Source organism: Dendrobates tinctorius, unplaced genomic scaffold (assembly GCF_039654945.1).
Source record: "Dendrobates tinctorius isolate UK_male_01 unplaced genomic scaffold, ASM3965494v1 ptg000010l, whole genome shotgun sequence".
In the NCBI taxonomy this organism is placed as follows: Eukaryota; Metazoa; Chordata; class Amphibia; order Anura; family Dendrobatidae; genus Dendrobates; species Dendrobates tinctorius.
The window spans coordinates 2826598-2847462 of record NW_027361678.1 but is presented as its reverse complement, the minus strand read 5'-3'; the positions used below and the strand labels follow the sequence as shown (position 1 = coordinate 2847462).

At 45.1% G+C, this 20865-nt stretch overlaps 1 protein-coding gene across 1 annotated transcript in view; it reads right to left on the bottom strand.

The window, feature by feature from the left end:
• Positions 1-20865, bottom strand: part of ARMH4 (armadillo like helical domain containing 4) — a 197275-nt gene that overhangs the window by 26327 nt on the left and 150083 nt on the right. The window contains exon 7 of the mRNA XM_073585750.1: positions 970-1001. Within this exon, the coding sequence (XP_073441851.1) occupies positions 970-1001 (32 nt within the window). The remainder of the gene's footprint in view (positions 1-969; positions 1002-20865) is intronic.

The following is a 20865-nucleotide window of genomic DNA, read 5'->3' as shown; positions in this document are numbered from 1 at the left end:
GTCTTGCACCCACTGTGAAATTTGGTGGAGGATCGGTGATAATCTGGGGATGCTTCAGTAAGGTTGGAATTGGTCAGGTTAATCTTTGCGAAGGACGTATGAATCAAGCCACATACAAGGTTATCCTGGAAAAACAGTTGATTCCTTCTGCTCAGGCAATGTTCCCAACTCTGAGGACTGGTTTTTCCAGCAGGACAATGCGCCATGCCACACAGCTAGGTCAATCAGTGTGTGGATGAAGGACCTCCACATCAAATCCCTGTCATGGGCAGCCCAATCTCCAGACCTAAACCCCAATGAAAACCTCTGGAATGTAATCAGGAGGAAGATGGATATTCACAAGCCATCAAACAAAGAAGAACTGATTAAATTTTTGTACCAGGAGTGGCATAAGGTCACCCAAATTCAGTGTGAAAGACTGGTGGAAAGCATGCCAAGACGCATGAAAGCTGTGATTAAAAATCATGGTTATTCCACAAAATATTGATTTCTAAACTCTTCTTGAGCTAAAACATTAGTATTGTTGTTTCTAAATGATTATGAACTTGTTTTCTTAGCATTATTTGAGGTCTGCAAGTACTGCATTTTTTGTTATTTTGAGCATTTCTCATTTTCTGAAAATAAATACAAAATTTAGTGCTTGGAAATTCAGAGACATGTTGTCAGTAGTTTATAGAATAAAAGAGCAATTTACATTTTACTCAAAAATATAAAGAGAAAAATCAGACAAACTGAAAATTTTGCAGTGGCCTCTTAATTTTTGCCAGAGCTGTATAAGTATTGTTCGGATAAGTGAGCAGGGAACAAGGACTGTAAGATCCTCTGCTCAGTCAAAGAATTTTCTCATGTAAAATAATTGTTAGCTGTATTTGCTGCCACTGATACACATTTAAACCTTTAATATTGACATTTTTGTATATTGTTTCTCTTTAACCAAAAAAGAATTAGAAAATGATTTTGAAACCTTACCTTATCTTTAAGTTTTTCCATCCAACTTCTTACTAAAAAATAAAGATAAATAACAATAAGTAAAGTAAGACTCAAGAAATAATATATTAATATATTCATTGCTTTATTAAAAAACTCTTGCACTCACATTACATTGGGCACATACAGCAAACTTATCCATAAGGCCCCCGCTGTTATGGTCGGCGGAACGCACCAGATATAAAATAATAGGAGGTGCGTTCGCCGCCCGGGGTCCACCGTGCAGTAGATGGTAAGACCGCTGCTGGGTAATGGCAGATGCACCAGAAGGTGAAGTAGTGTGCACGGGTTAACGTCACCCGAACGCTAGGAGCGGCTCTGTGCAGACACAGAGTCGCTTGGCAGAAATAAATGTAAAGACGCTGGCCCTGTTAATGTCACAGGAGCCGGCGTGTGGCGTCGCAGCCGAGAACACCAATAGCTGCTGTTAATGCAGCGCTGCGGCAACTATAGCCTCAAGCGTTGGCGCCGAGAACCGGGCACCGACGGATGCTAGTGGAGGCGTGGAAAGCACAGTGGCGTGTAGCTTGCCACAATCTGGAGCTGACTAACCCAACACACAGTCACCATTCGTAGTATCCAAGGGAAGGGGTTTCATATTAAGTCAGTCACCAGTCCATGCATCCATCACCATACATACACAGCATAATAAGCTACACTAGCGCCTGGCCGAGCCGCCATGCGGGCTTTTTACAGCCATGCGGTTCCGGGACCTTCCAGTACCCTGGAAAGGACCAATCAGATCCGACACAGGACCTGAACATGTGACCCCTGCTCTCCAGTGAGAGGTCACCTTGCGGGCATGCCCAGTAGCACTGCACGAGGACTTAGCCTCTGGAGCGGGTCCCTGCAGAGCAGGTTGCGCTACCATTGCTGCACCAAAGGTGGCAGCAACATCCAGGCTATCAGAGCGAGTCTGAGCAGTACACCTGGCTCACCGTGATTGCTGAGCAACACCCGGAGCAGTCGGAGGAGAATGGGAGACTGCTGGATGTCTGGCTTTGGATTCCTGCTGTGCAGAGTCAGGAATCTGATGCCTAACACCCGCTAACCCCACTCATGCCAAAGGAGTGTCTTTTTGATGTATATTCATGAATTGTTCACTGCCTACAGTTTTTAATGCACAGTATTTTTTTGTATCAGATGTTTTTGGCAACATGTGCCAATGTGTAGTATACAGTGGCATACATTTGAGCTCTACATGCAGGACATATTCTGGGACATTTTCCTGGTGTCTAATGCAAAGCCTGAACGTAATGTGAACAGAACGCTATAAAGTCGAGGTAGAAAAATTAGAGCAGGTAAGCAAAATTGCCAAATGTCGTGAAACGTCTATGGGGGGCTCCAGAAAAGAGGAAAGACCTATTGGACTCTAAGAAGAGTTGGCAAATCTCCTGGGCATTGCTGAACCCCCCTGAACTTCTGAAATGTTTCATGCGCATGAAACTTGAATGCTCTGTCTTTAAATGGGGGCATTGAAGAGGTGTTGTTGGCCAATTAGTGAAAATGGGTATGGCAACATAGGAAAAACTTGACGATCATTACCTTACCGGAGAAGAATGTCAAAAAGTTAGCAAGTAAGCATAACCAGAAAATGGATGTTGCCCATTTGAACCCACTCATTTAGCAAAAGTTTTGGAAAAAAAAATTCTCATTAGTTGCCATTGTTCTTCTTTTAGTTGGACTCTGAACTAAAGAAAAAAACCAAAGTCTCAACCACCATGAAATTAGAGGCATAGTGAGGTACAATACTTGCAGGAAATATGGCAGTGTACATAAAGCCTAAAGGGGCACGAATCCTACGTTAGGGGATATTAACTCTTCATGCCCTTTTACTGTCAATTCTGATCACAGCTGTGGTGCTAACAAATCTAGACAAGCACGAAAACCATGTGGAGAAGAAAAAAAGCCACACACTTAGCTTAAGTTGATTCAATATCAATGTCATGAAAGCCTTTGGGGGAGGATGAGACTCATGTGCGTCCCACTGGGACACGCTGTATCATTTCACTAAATGCAAAAACATGATTATGTTGAAAAGCTCTCATTGTGATACCGAGGCAGTGTCTTCTGCAGCCACGAGGCTTTCCATCTCGCTTTTGAGGAAGATATTACAGTTCTGTTAATATTTAATATTGCAGAGATGTTCTTTTTGTTAATAATACCCCGAGGCTGTTGAAGACCTTAAATACGGTTGTGACATAGCGCTCACTGCGAAATAATCATCCTCTTGTATAAACAGTAATATTATGTTCCGGGCAGGTTTACAGCACTCATTCACATAGGAAAGAGCTCTCCATATAAAGATGATTATTTGGGAGAATAAGTGGAATGGATTTTAGTACATTGATAAAAATAAAGGGGCATTCCCTTCTTTGCCTTTCATGGCTGAAATAAGAATACCTTCTTCTTTGTACTGGTCACCAGATGGACTGTTATGCACTTAATCCAGGCTTTGCTCCCTTCACCCCAGCCCGCTGAATTCCCTTGTGCTCCATGTTGGGGTCTGCAGATGGCCCGGCATGATCCCATGTGATCAGCTGCCTGGGCCTATATAAGGCCTACTAAGACGCATACCTGTGTCTTGGTAAAAAGACTTTTAAGAATTCTGAAGTCCCGTGTGCCTTCAGCATCTTGGACTTCTACTACCTGTTCCCAGACTCCAGTCCACCAGTGGTTTTCAGGTCCTCTGCCACCTGTTACTGGTTTCCTGTCCACCTGCAGCTTCCAGGACCTTTGCTTCCTGGTCCTTATCTCCAGGACTTCTGTTATCTGTTCTCAGTCTCCTTTCCGCCTGCGGTTTCCAGAACCTCTGATACCTGTTCTCATGCTCCTGTCTGCCTATGGTCTTCAGGACCTCTGCTACCTGCTTTCCATTCTTCTAAACATCTACTGTCTCCAGTACCTCTTCTACATGTTTCCCGCTTACCTGGCCTGCCTACTGCACCGATGCTCGTTGCCCATGTGTGACTTTGGGCTTGCAGAATCCAGTTCACCAGGTCAGCTTAATGAAAAAACAATTGGAGTTACAGAAAGAGCGTTGTGTATCTCGTAATAACAGATTTTGGCCAACCATGTAGCTGACAGTAACGCTATTTCCATAACTCCTGTTCATTTCTTTGGAAGATATGCAAGCAGCACAGCACAGCCGCACTTGACTGTTTTTGTAAAGGCTCATACTCACTTGCGAGAGACTCGCACAATTCTCGTGCGAGTCTCTCGCACGAAAACCTAGCACTGTCGTCGGCACTCGGACCGGAGCTTGGGGATAAATGTATTTCTATGCAGCTGCACGCTCCGGTCCAAGTGCCGGCGGCAGTGCCAGATTTTCATGCGAGAGACTCGCACGAGAATCGTGCGAGTCTCTCGCAAGTGAGTATGAGCCCTAACTCCACCACTGGTGGCCAGGGCCTAGAAGCTGTTATTCCCACAGATGGGAATAACCCTTTAGTTGGGTTACCAATTTTCTAAAAAGGTGTTCAGGTTTGTGAAAAGATTTCCAGAATGGTGCCCAAAAAACACTTTTTAAATTTTCTCTATTTCTGCTGAGAAATCCCTGTGGTGAGGCGTCAGCTCCAAACACCCATTTGGATACATGTGGCATTTTCCATCTCTCGTTGACTACATTATCCAGCATGCCTTGCATTAGCTTCTCGGCCAGTTTTGGCTCCATCCAGCCAAGCCTATTTTTGTTGGCCCAACTCCTTTTAGTACAAGTCTATTAGCTCGACCACTTCTCCTCTAAACTCAATGCTGTGACTGCGCATGCGCCAGTGAAGGACAACTAATCCTCAGATTCACTCGACTTAGAATGTACAGGACATCAAAAAAGTCACAAGAAGTCTGAAAATGGAGGATCAGAAGGCTCATGTGACTGCCAGGAAATAAGGGAATCAGCAGCGCTTTAGAATTGAAAATATATTGAAAACTTTTTGGCAGGAAGAGTGTAGGGATCTGTTTTGTAACAGTTGTGGAAAATCTTTAAGGCCCTATGGTTCCGTACTATGTCCACGGGCAGTGCCCGTCTTGTGTTGGACGATCCATATAGGGAGTACTTTCATACAGTTTACTCCCATGTAATTGTCTAAATAACAATGCGAGATAGTGGTGCTACCACCAAAAATAAAAAGAGCCTGGGTAGCAGTGCCACACAAAGACAAAGTAAATGCCTCCATTCTGATCTCAAATACTACTAACACACAAATCATATAATTATTCTATACATTAAAAACTGAATTGTGTCCGCTTTTTATGGATAGATAGCCATTCTTATCACAGGAAACTGTATTTGATCTTACACATGCTTTTTAAATGTTGATGTGTAAAAACGGATGTCACATGGAAATAAAATACAGGCACAAGGATGGAATACGGATGAAAATTGTTTATTTTTTTCCGTGTGAAAATCAGAAGATTTGTCATACGCTAGTCTGAACCTGGCATAAATGTCATTGTATCTTTAACTTTCAGCTCCCCTTCCTCCCATCACAGCATCACTGACTTGACCACAAGGTCAATGGATATACTGCTTGGCTTAAGTAAAGGACCTATGTCCCACACATGGTATGGAATTACAGGAAGATTAGCTTTCACTCTTCCCACCCAAGATAAAGAATGGTTAGGCAGCAAAAAGTTACACTGATAAGCGTTCCTCCTCATCATGACCCTTGGAGAAGAGACTGTCCTTCCATCTTTCTTCCATCTGTTGACCTTCAGTAACCTCACACGTGAGACAAACCAATTATGTAATGGAAACTAGGAGGCATCCTGCCAAGAGTGCTCACAGTATTCTGTATAAATATAGATTTACCCACTGATCTTGTAAATTTTCTTCTATCACAAACAACCACAAATATCTTTTACTTCTACATCTGCTAGCAATTACCGAATTATCTGCGCCACAATTATAGAACAATCCGCGCCACAATTATAGAACAATCTGCGCCACAATTATAGAACAATCTGCGCCACAATTATAGAAAATCTGCGCCACAATTATAGAACAATCTGCTCCACAATTATAGAACAATCTGCGCCACAATTATAGAACAATCTGCGCCACAATTATAGAACAATCTGCGCCACAATTATAGAACAATCTGCTCCACAATTATAGAACAATCTGCTCCACAATTATAGAACAATCTGCGCCACAATTATAGAACAATCTGCGTCACAATTATAGAACAATTTGCGCCACAATTATAGAACAATCTGCGCCACAATTATAGAACAATCTGCGCCACAATTATAGAACAATCTGTGCCACAATTATAGAACAATCTGCGCCACAATTATAGAACAATCTGCGCCACAATTATAGAACAATTTGCGCCACAATTATAGAACAATCTGCGCCACAATTATAGAACAATCTGCGCCACAATTATAGATGCATTACACAATATAGTTGCATTACACAATATACTTCTTCCCCATCAGGGAGTTTACAAGAGCACAGCATGGGGCACACTTCTTGAAGGGTAAGATGGAAAGGATATCTCCAATAGTTCACATTAATAATGTCATGTAATGAGATGCCGGGTTACCACTGTGGGTACATCACGGTGCTGTAATGCTTGGTCACATGCAGTGCACGCTGATTGTCTAAACTCTGGGGCAATTTTTTTTTCTTAAAGTCACTCTTCTTTTTTTTTGTACTGTTGGATTCATTGCCATTTTACTTTTGCGTCAAATTCTCCAAAATGACCCATCGGGATTCATGAATTTTGCCCAAAATAAAAATTGCTCTTTAATTTTCATTTTGACCTTTTTGGAGAGAAAAGTTGCATGTCCTGTTAAAATGTTGCGCGCAACACTAAGGCCATGATCTCACAAACTCGGACGAGTCTCGCATGTTATTACCCAGCACTGCCACCGGAACTCAGGAGCGGAGAGTGCGGCCGCATAGCAATACATGGAGCCACACCCTCCCCGCTCCCAAGTGCCGGCAGCAGTGCCGGGTATTAACATGCGAGACTCGTCCGAGTTTCTCACATGCGTGATCCTGGCCTAACAGTTAGGCCAGAGTCACACTGGCGAGGAATACGGGCGCGTGAGAGGCGCAAAAAGCACGCATTAGACACGGACAAATGATTTTCAATGGGGTCACTCGCACCAGGCGTATATTTCTCATCCGTATCCTACACTCCGTGCCAATCGCAGCATGCTGCGATTGTCAGCGTACTACGCCCGTAGTACGCCAATGCAAGTCAATGGGTGCGCAAAAAATACAGATTACACACGGAACACACGTGTGACCTGCGAGCAATACGCAGGTCTTTTGGCTGGTGACAGGAAATGGGCCAATCCATCATCAGGAAGCCTAGACATGCAAATGAGCTCAAAAAGCGCTCCAGACATCCAGGAAGTACGCCTCCACGGAGTACAGCAGCAGCATGGCGTCCACATATATTAATGTTGAGATGCTCATTGTGCTGGTGCAGGAGCGTCCCGAAATATGGGACCCAAGCGATGCAAATTATGCTAACCGAACAAGAAAGGAGGTGTCATGGAGGCGCATCTATCGCCAGATGTACCATGACTTTGGTGACAGACCACGTGATGAGCAGCATAAAATTCGTAAGTGCAACCATAAAAACATCATTAACCTTAGCGCGCGCTTAAAAATGATACTACAATCAGCACCCCCCTTCCTGGGTATGTAATTTTATTAGCCTCATGAGGCCGTTACATTTAGATGTGACATGTGGCTTCACACAGCCATAATTAGGGGTTAGGCCACAAGCTCCTCATCCTCCTAGCCAATAAAAAATTTTTAAGTGTAGCTAATGAGACCCTGTGTATCGGCCCAATTACATATGCCACCATGGGTAGAACGCACACCCCAGAAGGCCCCATGCCTAGACTACTGTTAGAAAATGTGACCTCTCAAATATATGATTTTGACAATCTTTCCTGTCACATTGCAGTGGAAGATGTGATGAAACGCTGGCGAAGCATCCGGGACCAGTTCCGCCGGGAACGCCAGCAGCGGTCCAGGAGTGGGGATGCTGGGCATGTCAAAAGAAAATATATATACTATGACCGGCTGAACTTCCTCGCCCCAATTCTGGATCTGAGACCGTAAGTACATACCTCACACCACATTACACAAATACATTAGGCCTCTTTCACACATCAGGTTTTCGCCGTCAGGCGCGATCCGGCGCTTTTGACAGAAACCGGATCCGGCGAAATGCAATGCCGGATCCGGTTTCCCCCCCATTGACTTGCATTTGCGCCGGATCGCGCCGGCTGGCCATGCGTTTCATCCGGTTTTCGCCGGATCCGGCAATGTGTCGCGATCCGGCGTCTGGAAAAAACGGTGACTGTAACGTTTTTTGTCTCCGGCGAAAAAGCCGGACACGCCGGATCCGGCACGTCCGGCTTTTTCACACAATGAAAGCCTATGAGCGCCGCAATGCGCCGGATCCGGTTTTTTGGTCTGAGCATGCTCAGTAGCTCTGCCCACAAGACATATATAAAAGCAAGACAGTGGGACCCACAGCCACACCCAACATGCCACCCAAGAAAGCAACCAAGCGAAGCAGGAGAAGGCAGGAGACCACTGCAGCACCATCCGCACCACCACCACCCCAAATGGAGCAGCAAATAGAACATGCTGAGGAGGGGAGGCCAGCAGCAGATGAGAGACGGTAATTATCAAATAACCCATTCCTCCAAACTAGGGCTATTGAATATCAAGATATTCATTGGCCCTTTGTTTCTCTTTATTCAACAGCCGCCCAATAGATGCAGCAGCAGCAGCAGCAGCAGCAATGGCAGCAGCTGGAACACCACCCACAGGCATGGAGTGTGGCCACCAGGAAGACAGCACATCATCTTCTGGGAGCCCTCCCTCGCATCGTCAGCGTTTGACGGTAAGTTTTTATTTCCAAAATCCATCTTCTCTGTAATATATGTCTATTCATTGCCTTTTATTTCAAAACAGGAATCACAAGATGAAGAGGAGCTCCCAGAAGAAGAAGGAAGGGGTGGACAGACACCTGGAGTGGGCTCACAATTGGTAAGTTTTTTGCATCAAACGCAGAAACACAACATCACACTACACACAACACATAGAAAACAATGTTCTGCAGACCACACACAGCAAACAAATGCCTACATCCAAAGACATAACATTTTTTGTTTTCTTCTCTAGTCTTCCCAATCTGGTGCTTGGCCAAGAGGTCCTCGCAGTGCCTCCCAGGGTCGTCGGCGACAGCAACGCGGCGGTCACCAGCGTGTAAGTATAAATATTTTTGCTTTGTTTTTTTGCACTTTTTATTTCATTTCTTTTGTGGAGGCTAATTATGTTATTTTTGTCTTTTTCTTTAACAGCCTTCACAGCGTGCTCCCGACTCTGACGGTGAGGATGGAGGGATTGATGTGGACCGCCTCATCGATCTCGTCAGAGAAAGGGAGCCGCTCCGGAATATGGCTGACCGCCGCCACGCTGACCTGATCGTTACCCGACGACTCTGGGAGGAAATCTGTTCGCTCCTTGTGGGCCGCTGGGAGGACCTCGAAGCTCGGGCCCAGATTAAAGAGCGTAAGTATATACAGTACCGGTTGCTTGATGTAAACCAGTGTTTCCCGAACTCCAGTCCTCGTGGTCCCCACGGATCATGTGTTCAGGATTTCTATTTACTATGGAAATCCTGAAAACATGACCCCTGGGGACCATGAGGACTGGAGTTTGTGAAACACTGATGTTGTATACTAACCACTCCTTTCTCGTTTCAGGGAACAGAATTGTGAAGCGGTGGCGGTCTGTGAGAGATCGTTTCAAGAAGGAGTTCAATAAAGAGATGCGGGCCCCGAGTGGATCTGGAGGACGCAGGAGCAAGTACAAGTACGCAGAAGCCCTGTCGTTCCTCCGGGAAACAATGGTCACCAGAAGGTAAATATTACACACCACATGTGAAAAAAAATGTTATATGTAAAAAAAATTTTCAGCCAGGGCCATACCATGTCAGTATTTTAATTGTTTTTTTTTCTCTTTATTCCACAGCACGGTGAGCAGCACTCGGGAGCCGGCACGATTGGACCCTTCTGAGGCGATCCCTGAGGAGACCGGCACCGAGGGACACTTCGACCGCCCCGGTACATCTGCACCTTCCCAGCCTTCCCACACATTCGACCCATCTGTCCCATCCACCAGCACAGGAGCATCGTGGCAGCCTACATTACATGAAGCTGCTGGTGAGGAGATCGCTTTCCCTTTACCCCACCCTTCTGCCCCTGCCACCTCTAGTACACCTGCGGGTACTGGGCGGCAGCGGCAGAGGGGTCACGAAAAGACTTATGCGCCAGAGTTCTTGCATCTGAATGCATCTTTCCAGAACTGTCTAAAAGTCTTGTCAGAGCAAATCTCCGCAGGCTATCAGCAGATCAACTCCAGCATTCTGGAGGTGAAGACACTTCTGCAAACCATGCATTCAGAAGCAAGATCTTCGCCAAACCACACCTTTTTCAGGTCTGTTGTGGAGCGCATGGAAACGCTCTCTCCTGCCCAGCAGATGCATGTAATGCATTCATGCCACGCTGCTCTCCAGCAAGTTACCTCCCAACCTCCTCCTCCTCCCACCACAGTAGTTCCTCCACCTGCACCCCCTCCAGCCACTTTCCATCCTCCCCCTCCTATTACATCTACACCCCCTCCAGCCACTTTCCATCCTCCCCCTCCTATTACATCTACACCCCCTCCAGCCACTTTCCATCCTCCCCCTCCTATTACATACCATCCACCTCCAGCCACTTTCCATCCTCCCCCTCCTATTACATACCATCCACCTCCCCAGCACCATCCACCTCCCCAGCACCATCCACCTCCCCAGCACCATCCACCTCCCCAGCACCAGCAACCTCCCCAGCACCAGCAACCTCCCCAGTACCAGCAACCTCCACAGTACCTGCAAACTCCCCAGTACCAGCAACCTCCCCAGTACCAGACATCTCCCCACTTCCAGCAACCTGCCCCGTACCAGACATCTCCCCACTTCCAGCAACCTGCCCCGTACCAGACATCTCCCCACTTCCAGCAACCTGCCCCGTACCAGACATCTCCCCACTTCCAGCAACCTGCCCCGTACCAAACTCCTTCCCCATACAACTTGCCATCAACATCATCTGCTCCTACAGTCCCTGCCCAACCCTCCACTCCACCACCCACCACCTCTTCTGCTTCCCACATGTCCACCCATTCTGTAGTTTTTTCCACACCTTCACCTCTAACTGTTCCTTCCCCACCACGATCCCAGTCCTCTCTCCACACTCCCAGTGTCGAAGTGTCCCGCAGCCCCTACAGCAGTATTTCCACCACACACTACACAGATTTATAATGTGTGTATTTAAATAAAAATGACCAGTTTTATGGTTTCAGTTTTATAGTTTCAAAGTTTTATTAAACAAGTTTATTAAAATTTTAAAAAAGTTTACTAAAAAAAACATTTTTCAATAAAAGTTAAATTATTTTACACTGGTTGTCTGTCATTTCTTTCTGCGGCGAAAAAGGTTAAATACAGGGTATTTAAAAGGTGAAATGGTATTCAAAACTAGGTATATAACTGTGGGTAAATTTTAGCTTTTTGCCACAGTTGTGTTCCTGGTTGTGTTTGAAGCAAAGTATTTCACCTAAAAAGTTGTGTTTATTGTTGGTGATTTCCTAACAATGTACACAACTTTTGTTAAAAGGTGAAATACGTTGCATAAAACACAACCAGGTACACACCTGTGGCCTAAAGCTAAAAATAGAGACCATGACAAGATAGCCAACTTTGGTTGGCAAAGGTATATACTGTTGGTACAGAAGGTACACAAGTTTGGTTAGGGCACAAATCTTTCACACTCTGTCATCCTGCCAGGGTACTCTGCCTTGAGGTGACATAAAGTATAGTGCAAAATTGTCCCTCATTACTGAAACCGTCACAGAACTTCTAGTGGTAATGTCATGGTAATCTTGCAAGGTGGTTTCTTCAGAGGTGTCCTCAATGGAAATGGGTTCCTTGCAGATAACAAAATTGTGGAGTACCACGCACGCTTTGATCACCTCGTCCACAGTTTCTGTCTTGAGGTTGATCGCAGTCAATAGGACCCGCCATTTGGCTGTCAGAATACCAAAGGTACATTCAACCATTCTTCTTGCTCTTGTGAGGCGGTAATTAAAAATGCGTTTTGGTCTTGTCAATCCTCTGCTAGAGTACGGTTTCAAAAGGTGTTCTGACAGCTGGAAGGCTTCATCCCCTACACAGACAAATGGCATAGGTGGACCAGATGTTTGCGGCAGCGGTCTAGGTGGTGGGAACTGGAAGGTGTTTCCATACAGTTTACGCCCCATGGCAGACAGTTTGAAAACTTGAGAGTCATTGGAGCGGCCATAGGCCCCAATATCAACCGCAATAAATTTGTATTCCGCGTCAGCGATGGCCATGAGGACAATTGAAAAATATTTCTTGTAATTGAAATATTCCGATCCCGATCCAGCTGGCTTTACAATGCGGATATGTTTCCCGTCCACAGCGCCCAAGCAGTTTGGAAACTGACATATCTGTTGAAACTTGTCAGCAATTTCAATCCACCTCTCTGTTGTGGGCTCTGGTAAAAACTCTTCAGCTAAGGAGTCCCACAGTGCACGGCATGTGTACTTCACAATTCCAGATATGGTGGAAATCCCGAGTCTGTACTGGAAATGCAGTGACGAAAGGGATTCTCCAGTTGCAAGAAATCTGTGGGGAATTAAAAAACAATAAATTAGTTTTAAATCACAGCATTACATACCAAAACTGACCTATAACACTTGGAGATACAAATTACCACCAACAAGATTGCAGTGAAAGTGTGCTCTGATGCGATCATATCCAATAAATGTGGCTTACCTTAAAGTCACCATCAGACGCTCTGCGGGTGAAACAGAGAAGCGGCAATAGGTGTCCGCTTTTCTTATGAGGTGTGCAATGCACTCCACCAAGTAATCAAAATTCTCCATTTTCATCCTAACATATCCAAAAAATTTATCCGGGTTTCGTCGAAGGTCCATGCATAGTGTAGAATAGACCCCACGCGTCATTCTCTTGGCTGTGATGGGGTGGATCCACAAACGTCGTCTACGATGCCTGATGCGCTGCTGTCTCGCTCTCTCCTTCTCCAGAACAATCACCCTCAAACGATTTGCCTCCGCTGTAAAATCCGCCAAATTCTTCAAAATATTTCCAATGACAACATCCATCTTCGCCAGTAACTTGCTCTTCTCTCCAACCTGCACTTTCTCCTCTACAACCTGTCAAAGAAGGGCTGTAGGAACATGCTATATATAGTTTTCCAGTAGCCAATCCCGTTCGGAAGGCCACAAGGGTCAATTTTAAAAACCGGATCCGGCGTAATCCGTCGAAAAACGGATAGAAAAACGGATGAACCGGATGAGACGGATCCGGTTTTGTCTGTCCAGAAAAAGACGGATCCGCCAGAAAACCGGATCCGTCACATCCGGTTTTACGAAACATTTGCCGGATCCGGCGTTCCGGCACGATGCCGGATCGCGCCTGACGCCGAAAACCTGATGTGTGAAAGTAGCCTTACACAAATACTTTACAGGGACAAAAATATTGATGTATTTTTGCCTCTGTTCTATTTCATAACAGAACTCAATCCAACCTTACGGATCGAGGAACGGCCTCAGAGGCAGAGCCCATTATAGATCCTGTAGGGGATGAGGTGGCTGGCCCATCTTCTCCCCCTACAAGAAGGATGGCTGAAGATGAGGCATCACAAGACCACACAATGGCTGCCATACACACCACACCACCAGGACAGTCTGCTGCTGCCACCTCACCCATCCTGGAAGAGCCGGGCAACTTGAGCAGCAGCCCAACTGCCCAGATCAGGTCCTCCCCACAGGCTGCTCTAGCATCACGGTGAACAAGAAGAAGGCGCCAGGTCACTCTTCAAGAGAGCAGGACCAATGTGGACACAGGGGTGCTAAATTATTTGTCCAGAGTAACTACAGATGATGGTGAGGAGGCCTATGCACGTAGCCTCACCCTTTATCTCCGTGCCCTTACCCGTGAGGTCAGGCTCCGTATTAGGGGATGTATTCAGATCCTGCTTGATGCAAGCACCCCCCCCCAATACCCCATATGAGGTTTTTGAATTTCTGGAGAGGTGGCAGCTCTCACCGCGAAATTTAATGCGCATGAGACCATCTACACAGATGCTTGCTCAAGCAGGGTCTGAATAGCCCCTAATACGTGGGCCAACACCTCAACCCCTTCCTCCCCCTACCCAACCGTCTATACCGCAGCCCCAAATGTCTTCCTCAAGCCAACCCCACCAATATGGCCACTTGTACCCACCCAGTGTTGGAGGCTGGTCCCAACCTGGTTGGGGACGATCTGGCTATTTTGGTGGGTATGAGCCACGGGCCTACCAGAGCCAACAAGAAGCCCCTCACCATCATCATTACTCTGGCCAGTATCCCCAACAGTCCCAGGAGGCTGGACAATTCCAGCATCATGGGCAACAGTATGGCCCTACACAGGGCGATGTTGGCCACAATGTCCAGCAGCACCCACAGGCTGTTCTTCCACGTTCCCCTTCCCCAACATAGGAGGATTTATGATTCTGATGGTTGGAGATGTCCAGTCAGATGTAACTGGTGCTCCTAATCTAAATGAAAAAACAGGTGTTCTCCTTCACCAACATGTAGAACATAATTTAACATTCACATTTTTAAACAATGTTTTCCAAACATATGAAACAATCCATCATGACAGGCAACGCTACCTCACGCCTTTCAGACAGATATTACATGTGTGTAGAAAAGAGAATATTTAAATGCGCTATACTGTAAAATGAAAGGATGAAAATACACTACTCACTTGCTAACACCTAGGAAAGGCGTGCTGGCCTTAGTTAAGTAGTCACCTTTTTTGTTAGCAATCTCTAGTACAAAATTTCAAGGCGACAAGCATTCAGAATAACCCGCTCTCTCTATGTCTTAACAAGTGAGTTTTGTATTTTCATCCTTTCCAGTATAGCATGCTTAAATATTGTCTGTTCTACAGACAGGTAATATCTGTCTGAAAGCCGTGAGGTAGCCTTGCCTGTCATGGTGGAATCTTTCTATGTTTGGCTAACGTTATGAGAAAATGTGAGTGTTATCTTGTTGCCTTTATTTTGGTGATGGAGCTCACATTTTGTTGGCAAACCTAGGTTAATCTAGTGATGCAACAATGTTGTTTTTGCCTAATGTTTGTGGCTGTTTTGTTATGTAATGTTCATTTTACAACAAGTTAAAGAAAGCACAAAGGGTCATTTTGGCCATTGCCAAATTTGTCTTATGGCAAAACTATGTTTGCCTTTAAGCGAAGAAAAAAAAAAAAAAAAAAAGGCAAAACTAAAAATTTGTCTACTCTCTGTGTGATTTTTCACAATCCCTCACAACATACTAACAGACACCAACCAATGCAATGAAACACTCATAGAATCATAAAGGCTTGAGTAATATATATTTTGACACACTTAAAGCAACAAATTATAACATAGACACAGCATGCTCTTGCCAAGAAGTTGCCCCCTCAGGTGACATAAAGTAATTAGTGAAAATATCACGCACTTTGAGGCCAGAGAGCGGTCTACGTTGAGGGTTCATAGGTGGTCTCACCCTGCGCACATTGTCCGGCCTACGCACAACACCATCAGAGGAGGAACAATCATGTATCCTGGTGAAGTTATGCAGAACAACACAGGCTTTCACAACTTCATTCACATTTTGCTCACTCAACTGAATGGCAGACTAGAGTACTCGCCATTTGGCACAAAGAATCCCAAAGGAACACTCCACCAGTCGCCTAGCACGTGATAGGCGCAAGTTAAAAATTCTGCGCCTGTGGTCAAGGTTGCGCCGGGGATATGGCCTCATGGCATTGCGCGATAACTGAAAGGCCTCATCTGCCACAAGGACATAAGGGACTGATTGTTCGGGGGAGCCTGGTAGCTGGCGTGGTGGTGGTAGATCCAACTGGTTGGTGCGTAGCCACCGAGCCATTATGGAAGTATTGAAGACTCTAGAGTCTCCTGTCCTTCCATAGGCCCCAATGTCAACAATTATAAACTTGTATTGAGGGTCTGCCAGAGCCAACAATACAACAGAAAAGTATTGTTTATAATTGAAGAATTGGGAGCCAGAGTTCGGCGGCTTACGCACCCTGATATGTTTGCCATCCAGGGCCCCAATACAATTTTGAAACTGGCAGTCCTCCTCAAAGTCCCTTGATATCCTTAACCAGTCTTCCATCTTGGGCTCGGGCATGACCACTTGATGGAGTCTTGTCCAGATTTCTGTACATGTAGACCTCACTATGCCTGAAATGGTTGATTTTCCTATGAGAAACTCATGGTGGAGGGCGGCATAAGACAGGCCAGTGGACAGGAAGCTGTAGAACAACAGAAATAGTACAGTTTGGAATGTGTAAAGTAAAAAAAATCAGTTACATGCCGACCAAACTTGTTAGGAAATGAGAGAGAAGAACACACACATATTTGGTGGCACAATGACTAAGTGATATGCAGGACATATTAGATGTAACATTCTGCTGTGTCAGGTGAAACATATTTGGAGTAAGATGAGGGCATTCAACTTTGTCCAAGAAGGCAAAAAAACATACTTTAGCACACACATTATGAACATAGAGAATGTGGTTGTGTAGTCCTTACCGTAATGTGAGTAGAAGTCGCTCCTCTGCAGATATAGATTTGCGCATGCTTGTGTCCTGAAAGGTTATCCCAGGGCGCACTGTCTCCAATAGTCGATCAAATGTGGAAATGCTCATGCGACAGTACTGGTAAAATTTCTCCGGATGCTCCAGCAGAGAAGAATAGAGGCGGTGAAAATGACCTCTTGTGAGTCGTTGCCTCAAAAGTGGATGGACCCACATGCGTCTCCTCCTCCGCGGATCCACTATCACTGGGTATGGTTGCCCAAAGCGCCGTGACAAAAGCCAGGTAAAGAGAACCTGCTCAGTTGTATTGAATCTCAGACCCTCTGCCATGCTGCACAAAGAACACCAACACACCTCGTGAAAGCAAGCTCACAAATGGACAGAATGGAGGCAGCCACCTGTTTCTGAGTGTCTAAATAGGGTGCAGGCTAACGATTTAAATTGTTTGCAGGCCTCAAAACCGTTAAATGTCCATTTTGCAAGGCTGCGAGAAAATCACGCCATACGGAGTCCATACGGATGCCACACGGATTACATACGGATGCAGACATGCGCAAAATACGCGACCTCACCCTGCTTACAGATGACCTACGGAGCACTATTTAGGGGTCATTCATCCGTATTACGCAAGTAGACTACGGACCGTATTTTGCGCAGGTTAGTGTGACTCCAGCCTTACATAGAAATTTCTGTGGTAGAAAAAAATTCACTCCATGGGGGATCTGGAGTACATTTGCATAAAAAAATAGCGAATTGGCCACAAACATCTGAATTTCAAAAACCATGCCCACAAGAGCAATGGCGAACAGAGGAAAGAACAGGCAACCAAAAAGAAAATAGACTTAAAAATAGGCGAAACATAAAAATTGAATTTGCTGCAAAACAAAAAACAGCCTCATAATATGAAAAACGACACAAAAATAGGCACATATGCAATAATGAATAAGGTCCTATATCTACCAACATTTACTTGCAGCACTACAATGAAATTAAAGGGGTTGTCCAGTGAAAACAAGTTATCACCTATCAGCTAAGGTCACACCACTGTATTTTCTCATCCGAGATAATCAGGCCGATTACGCTAATCACACTCTGATCAAACTGTAATCAGAGTGTGATCCAATTTTCTTGTATATGAAGAAGATGGAAAAAAAATGTCTCCATCTTCTTCATTTTGTCAGTCTGTGGAAATTGCACTGCACTCGGATGTTATCCGAGTGTGGCCCAATGTTTTCCACAGTCTCAATGACTTGCATGGCCAAGTGCGATCCAAATATCAGATCAAACACAGTCATCCTGCGATTTTTTTTCTGCTGACAAATGCACGGCGCCATAGAATAACATTGGTCTGAGGGCGATCTAATGTTTTGTCGGATCCCACTCGGATGAGCTCATCCACTGGTGACTGATTGGCAGGGGTCCGACCACTGGGACCTACACCAATTGGAAGAATTGAGGAACTTTTATCCCTGTTAGAAAATGGAGTGGCAGGTTGAATGGCCGATACCCGCTCTATTCACGCTCTATGGGGCTGGTGGAAAAAGTTGAGTGCAACGCTCGTCATCCTCATATGGACTGAATGGAGTGGCTGGTGAGCATGCATGCTGGTGCTCCATGGTAACAGGAATAACAATGCCCCGTTCTACTGATCAGTGCTGGTCTCACCTATTAATAATGTCACCTGTCCTGCACATAGGTGATAACTTGTTTTCACCGTACAAATCCTTTAAGCCATACACAGGACATATTCAAATCAATGGGCACAAGTCATCCAGAGCAAGACACACTTTTTGCAAGTATTCTCATCTCTATTGAGATCTTCATCTCTTAGTGATCAATGAAAATGGGTTTCCTAGGCCAGCCATCCCTTTTGCAAAGGAGGCCTATGGGAAATAAGGTAAAAGCTTATGTAGAGCTACAGCTGTGGCCAAAAGTATTGACACCCCTGCAATTCTGTCAGATAATACTCAGTTTCTTCCTGAAAATGATTGCAAACACAAATTCTTTGGTATTATTATCTTCATTTAATTTGTCTTAAATGAAAAAACACAAAAAGAATTGTCCTAAAGCCAAATTGGATATAATTCCACACCAAACATAAAAAAGAGGGTGGACAAAAGTAATAATAATAATAATAATAATTTTTATTAATATAGCGCCAACATATTCCGCAGCACTTTACAATTAAGCGGGGACATGTACAGACAATAAATTCAATACAAGTTAAGACAATTCAAACAGTGACATTAGGAGTGAGGTCCCTGCTCGCAAGCTTACAATCTACAAGGAAATGGGGGGACACAGTAGGTGAGAAATGCTTGTTAATTCAGGTCTGCCAATTATAATAGGGATTTTCATATAAAGCTGCATGATCCGGTCATCAGCCCGTGTGTTTAAGTGCAATAGACAAGTATCAAGTGCAGTTATCATGTGCATGAAGGGTGTGGAGACAGATGAATAGTAGGGTGCAGATTCAGAATAATATTTGGAAGGAGGGAACAGGGCAAAGTTAGCTTGCTGGGTAGTTGATGTAGTAGGCTTGTTTGAAGAGATGGGTTTTCAAAGCGCTCTTGAATAGGTCAGGGCTAGGTATCAGTCTGATCGCCTGGGGAAGTGCATTCCAGAGAGCTGGAGCAGCACGAGAGAAGTCTTGGAGGCGGAGGTGCGAGGTTCGGATTACGGGGGACGTTAGTCTTAGGTCATTTGTAGAACGGAGGGCACGTGTAGGGCGATAGACAGAGATGAGAGAGGAGATATAAGGCGGTGCAGAACAGTGGAGAGCTTTGTGGGTGAGAGAGATGAGTTTATACTGGACCCTGTAGCGAATAGGTAGCCAGTGTAATGACTGGCACAAGATGGAGGCATCGGTGAAGCGGCTGGACAGAAATATGACCCTGGCTGCCGCATTCAAGATGGATTGGAGAGGAGAAAGTTTGGTAAGAGGGAGACCGATCAGAAGAGAGTTGCAGTAGTCCAGGCGAGAATGAATAAGAGCGACAGTAAGAGTCTTAGCAGTTTCAAAGGTGAGAAAAGGTCGGATTCTGGAGATGTTTTTAAGATATTGGCACTGTTCGAAAAATCATGTGATGCTTCTCTAATTTGTGTAATTAACTGCACCTGTAACTTACCTGTGGCACCTAACAGGAGTTGGCAATAACTAAATCACACTTGCAGCCAGTTGACATGGATTAAAGTTGACTCAACCTCTGTCCTGTGTCCCTGTGTGTACCACATTGAGCATGGAGAAAAGAAAGAAGACCAAAGAAATGTCGGAGGACTTGAGAAACCAAATTGTGAGGAAGCATGAGCAATCTCAAGGCTACAAGTCCATCTCCAAAGACCTGAATGTTCCTGTGTCTACCGTGCGCAGTGTCATCAAGAAGTTTAAAGCCCATGGCACTGTGGATAACCTCCCTAGATGTGGACGGAAAAGAAAAATTGACAGGAGATTTCAACACAAGATTGTGCGGATGTTGGATAAAGAACCTCGACTAACATCCAAACAAGTTCAAGCTGCCCTGCAGTCCGAGGGTACAACAGTGTCAACCTGTACTATCCATCGGTGTCTGAATGAAAAGGGACTGTATGGTAGGAGACCCAGGAAGACCCCACTTACCCCGAGACATAAAAAAGCCAGGATGGAGTTTGCCAAAACTTACCTGAAAAAGCCTATAACATTTTGGAAGAATGTTCTCTGGTCAGACGAGACAAAAGTAGAGCTTTTTGGGCAAAGGCATCAACATAGAATTTACAGGAGAAAAAAAGAGGCATTCAAAGAAAAAAACAAGGTCCCTACAGTCAAACATGGCGGAGGTTCCCTGATGTTTTGGGGTTGCTTTGCTGCCTCTGGCACTGGACTGCTTGACCGTGTGCATGGCATTATGAAGTCTGAAGACTACCAACAAATTTTGCAGCATAATGTAGGGCCCAGTGTGAGAAAGCTGGGTCTCCCAGCAGGACAATGACCCAAAACACACTTCAAAAAGCACTAGAAAATGGTTTGAGAGAAAGCACTGGAGACTTCTAAGGTGGCCAGCAATGAGTCCAGACCTGAATCCCATAGAACACCTGTGGAGAGATCTAAAAATGGCAGTTTGGAGAAGGCACCCTTCTAATATCAGGGACCTGGAGCAGTTTGCTAAAGAAGAATGGTCTAAAA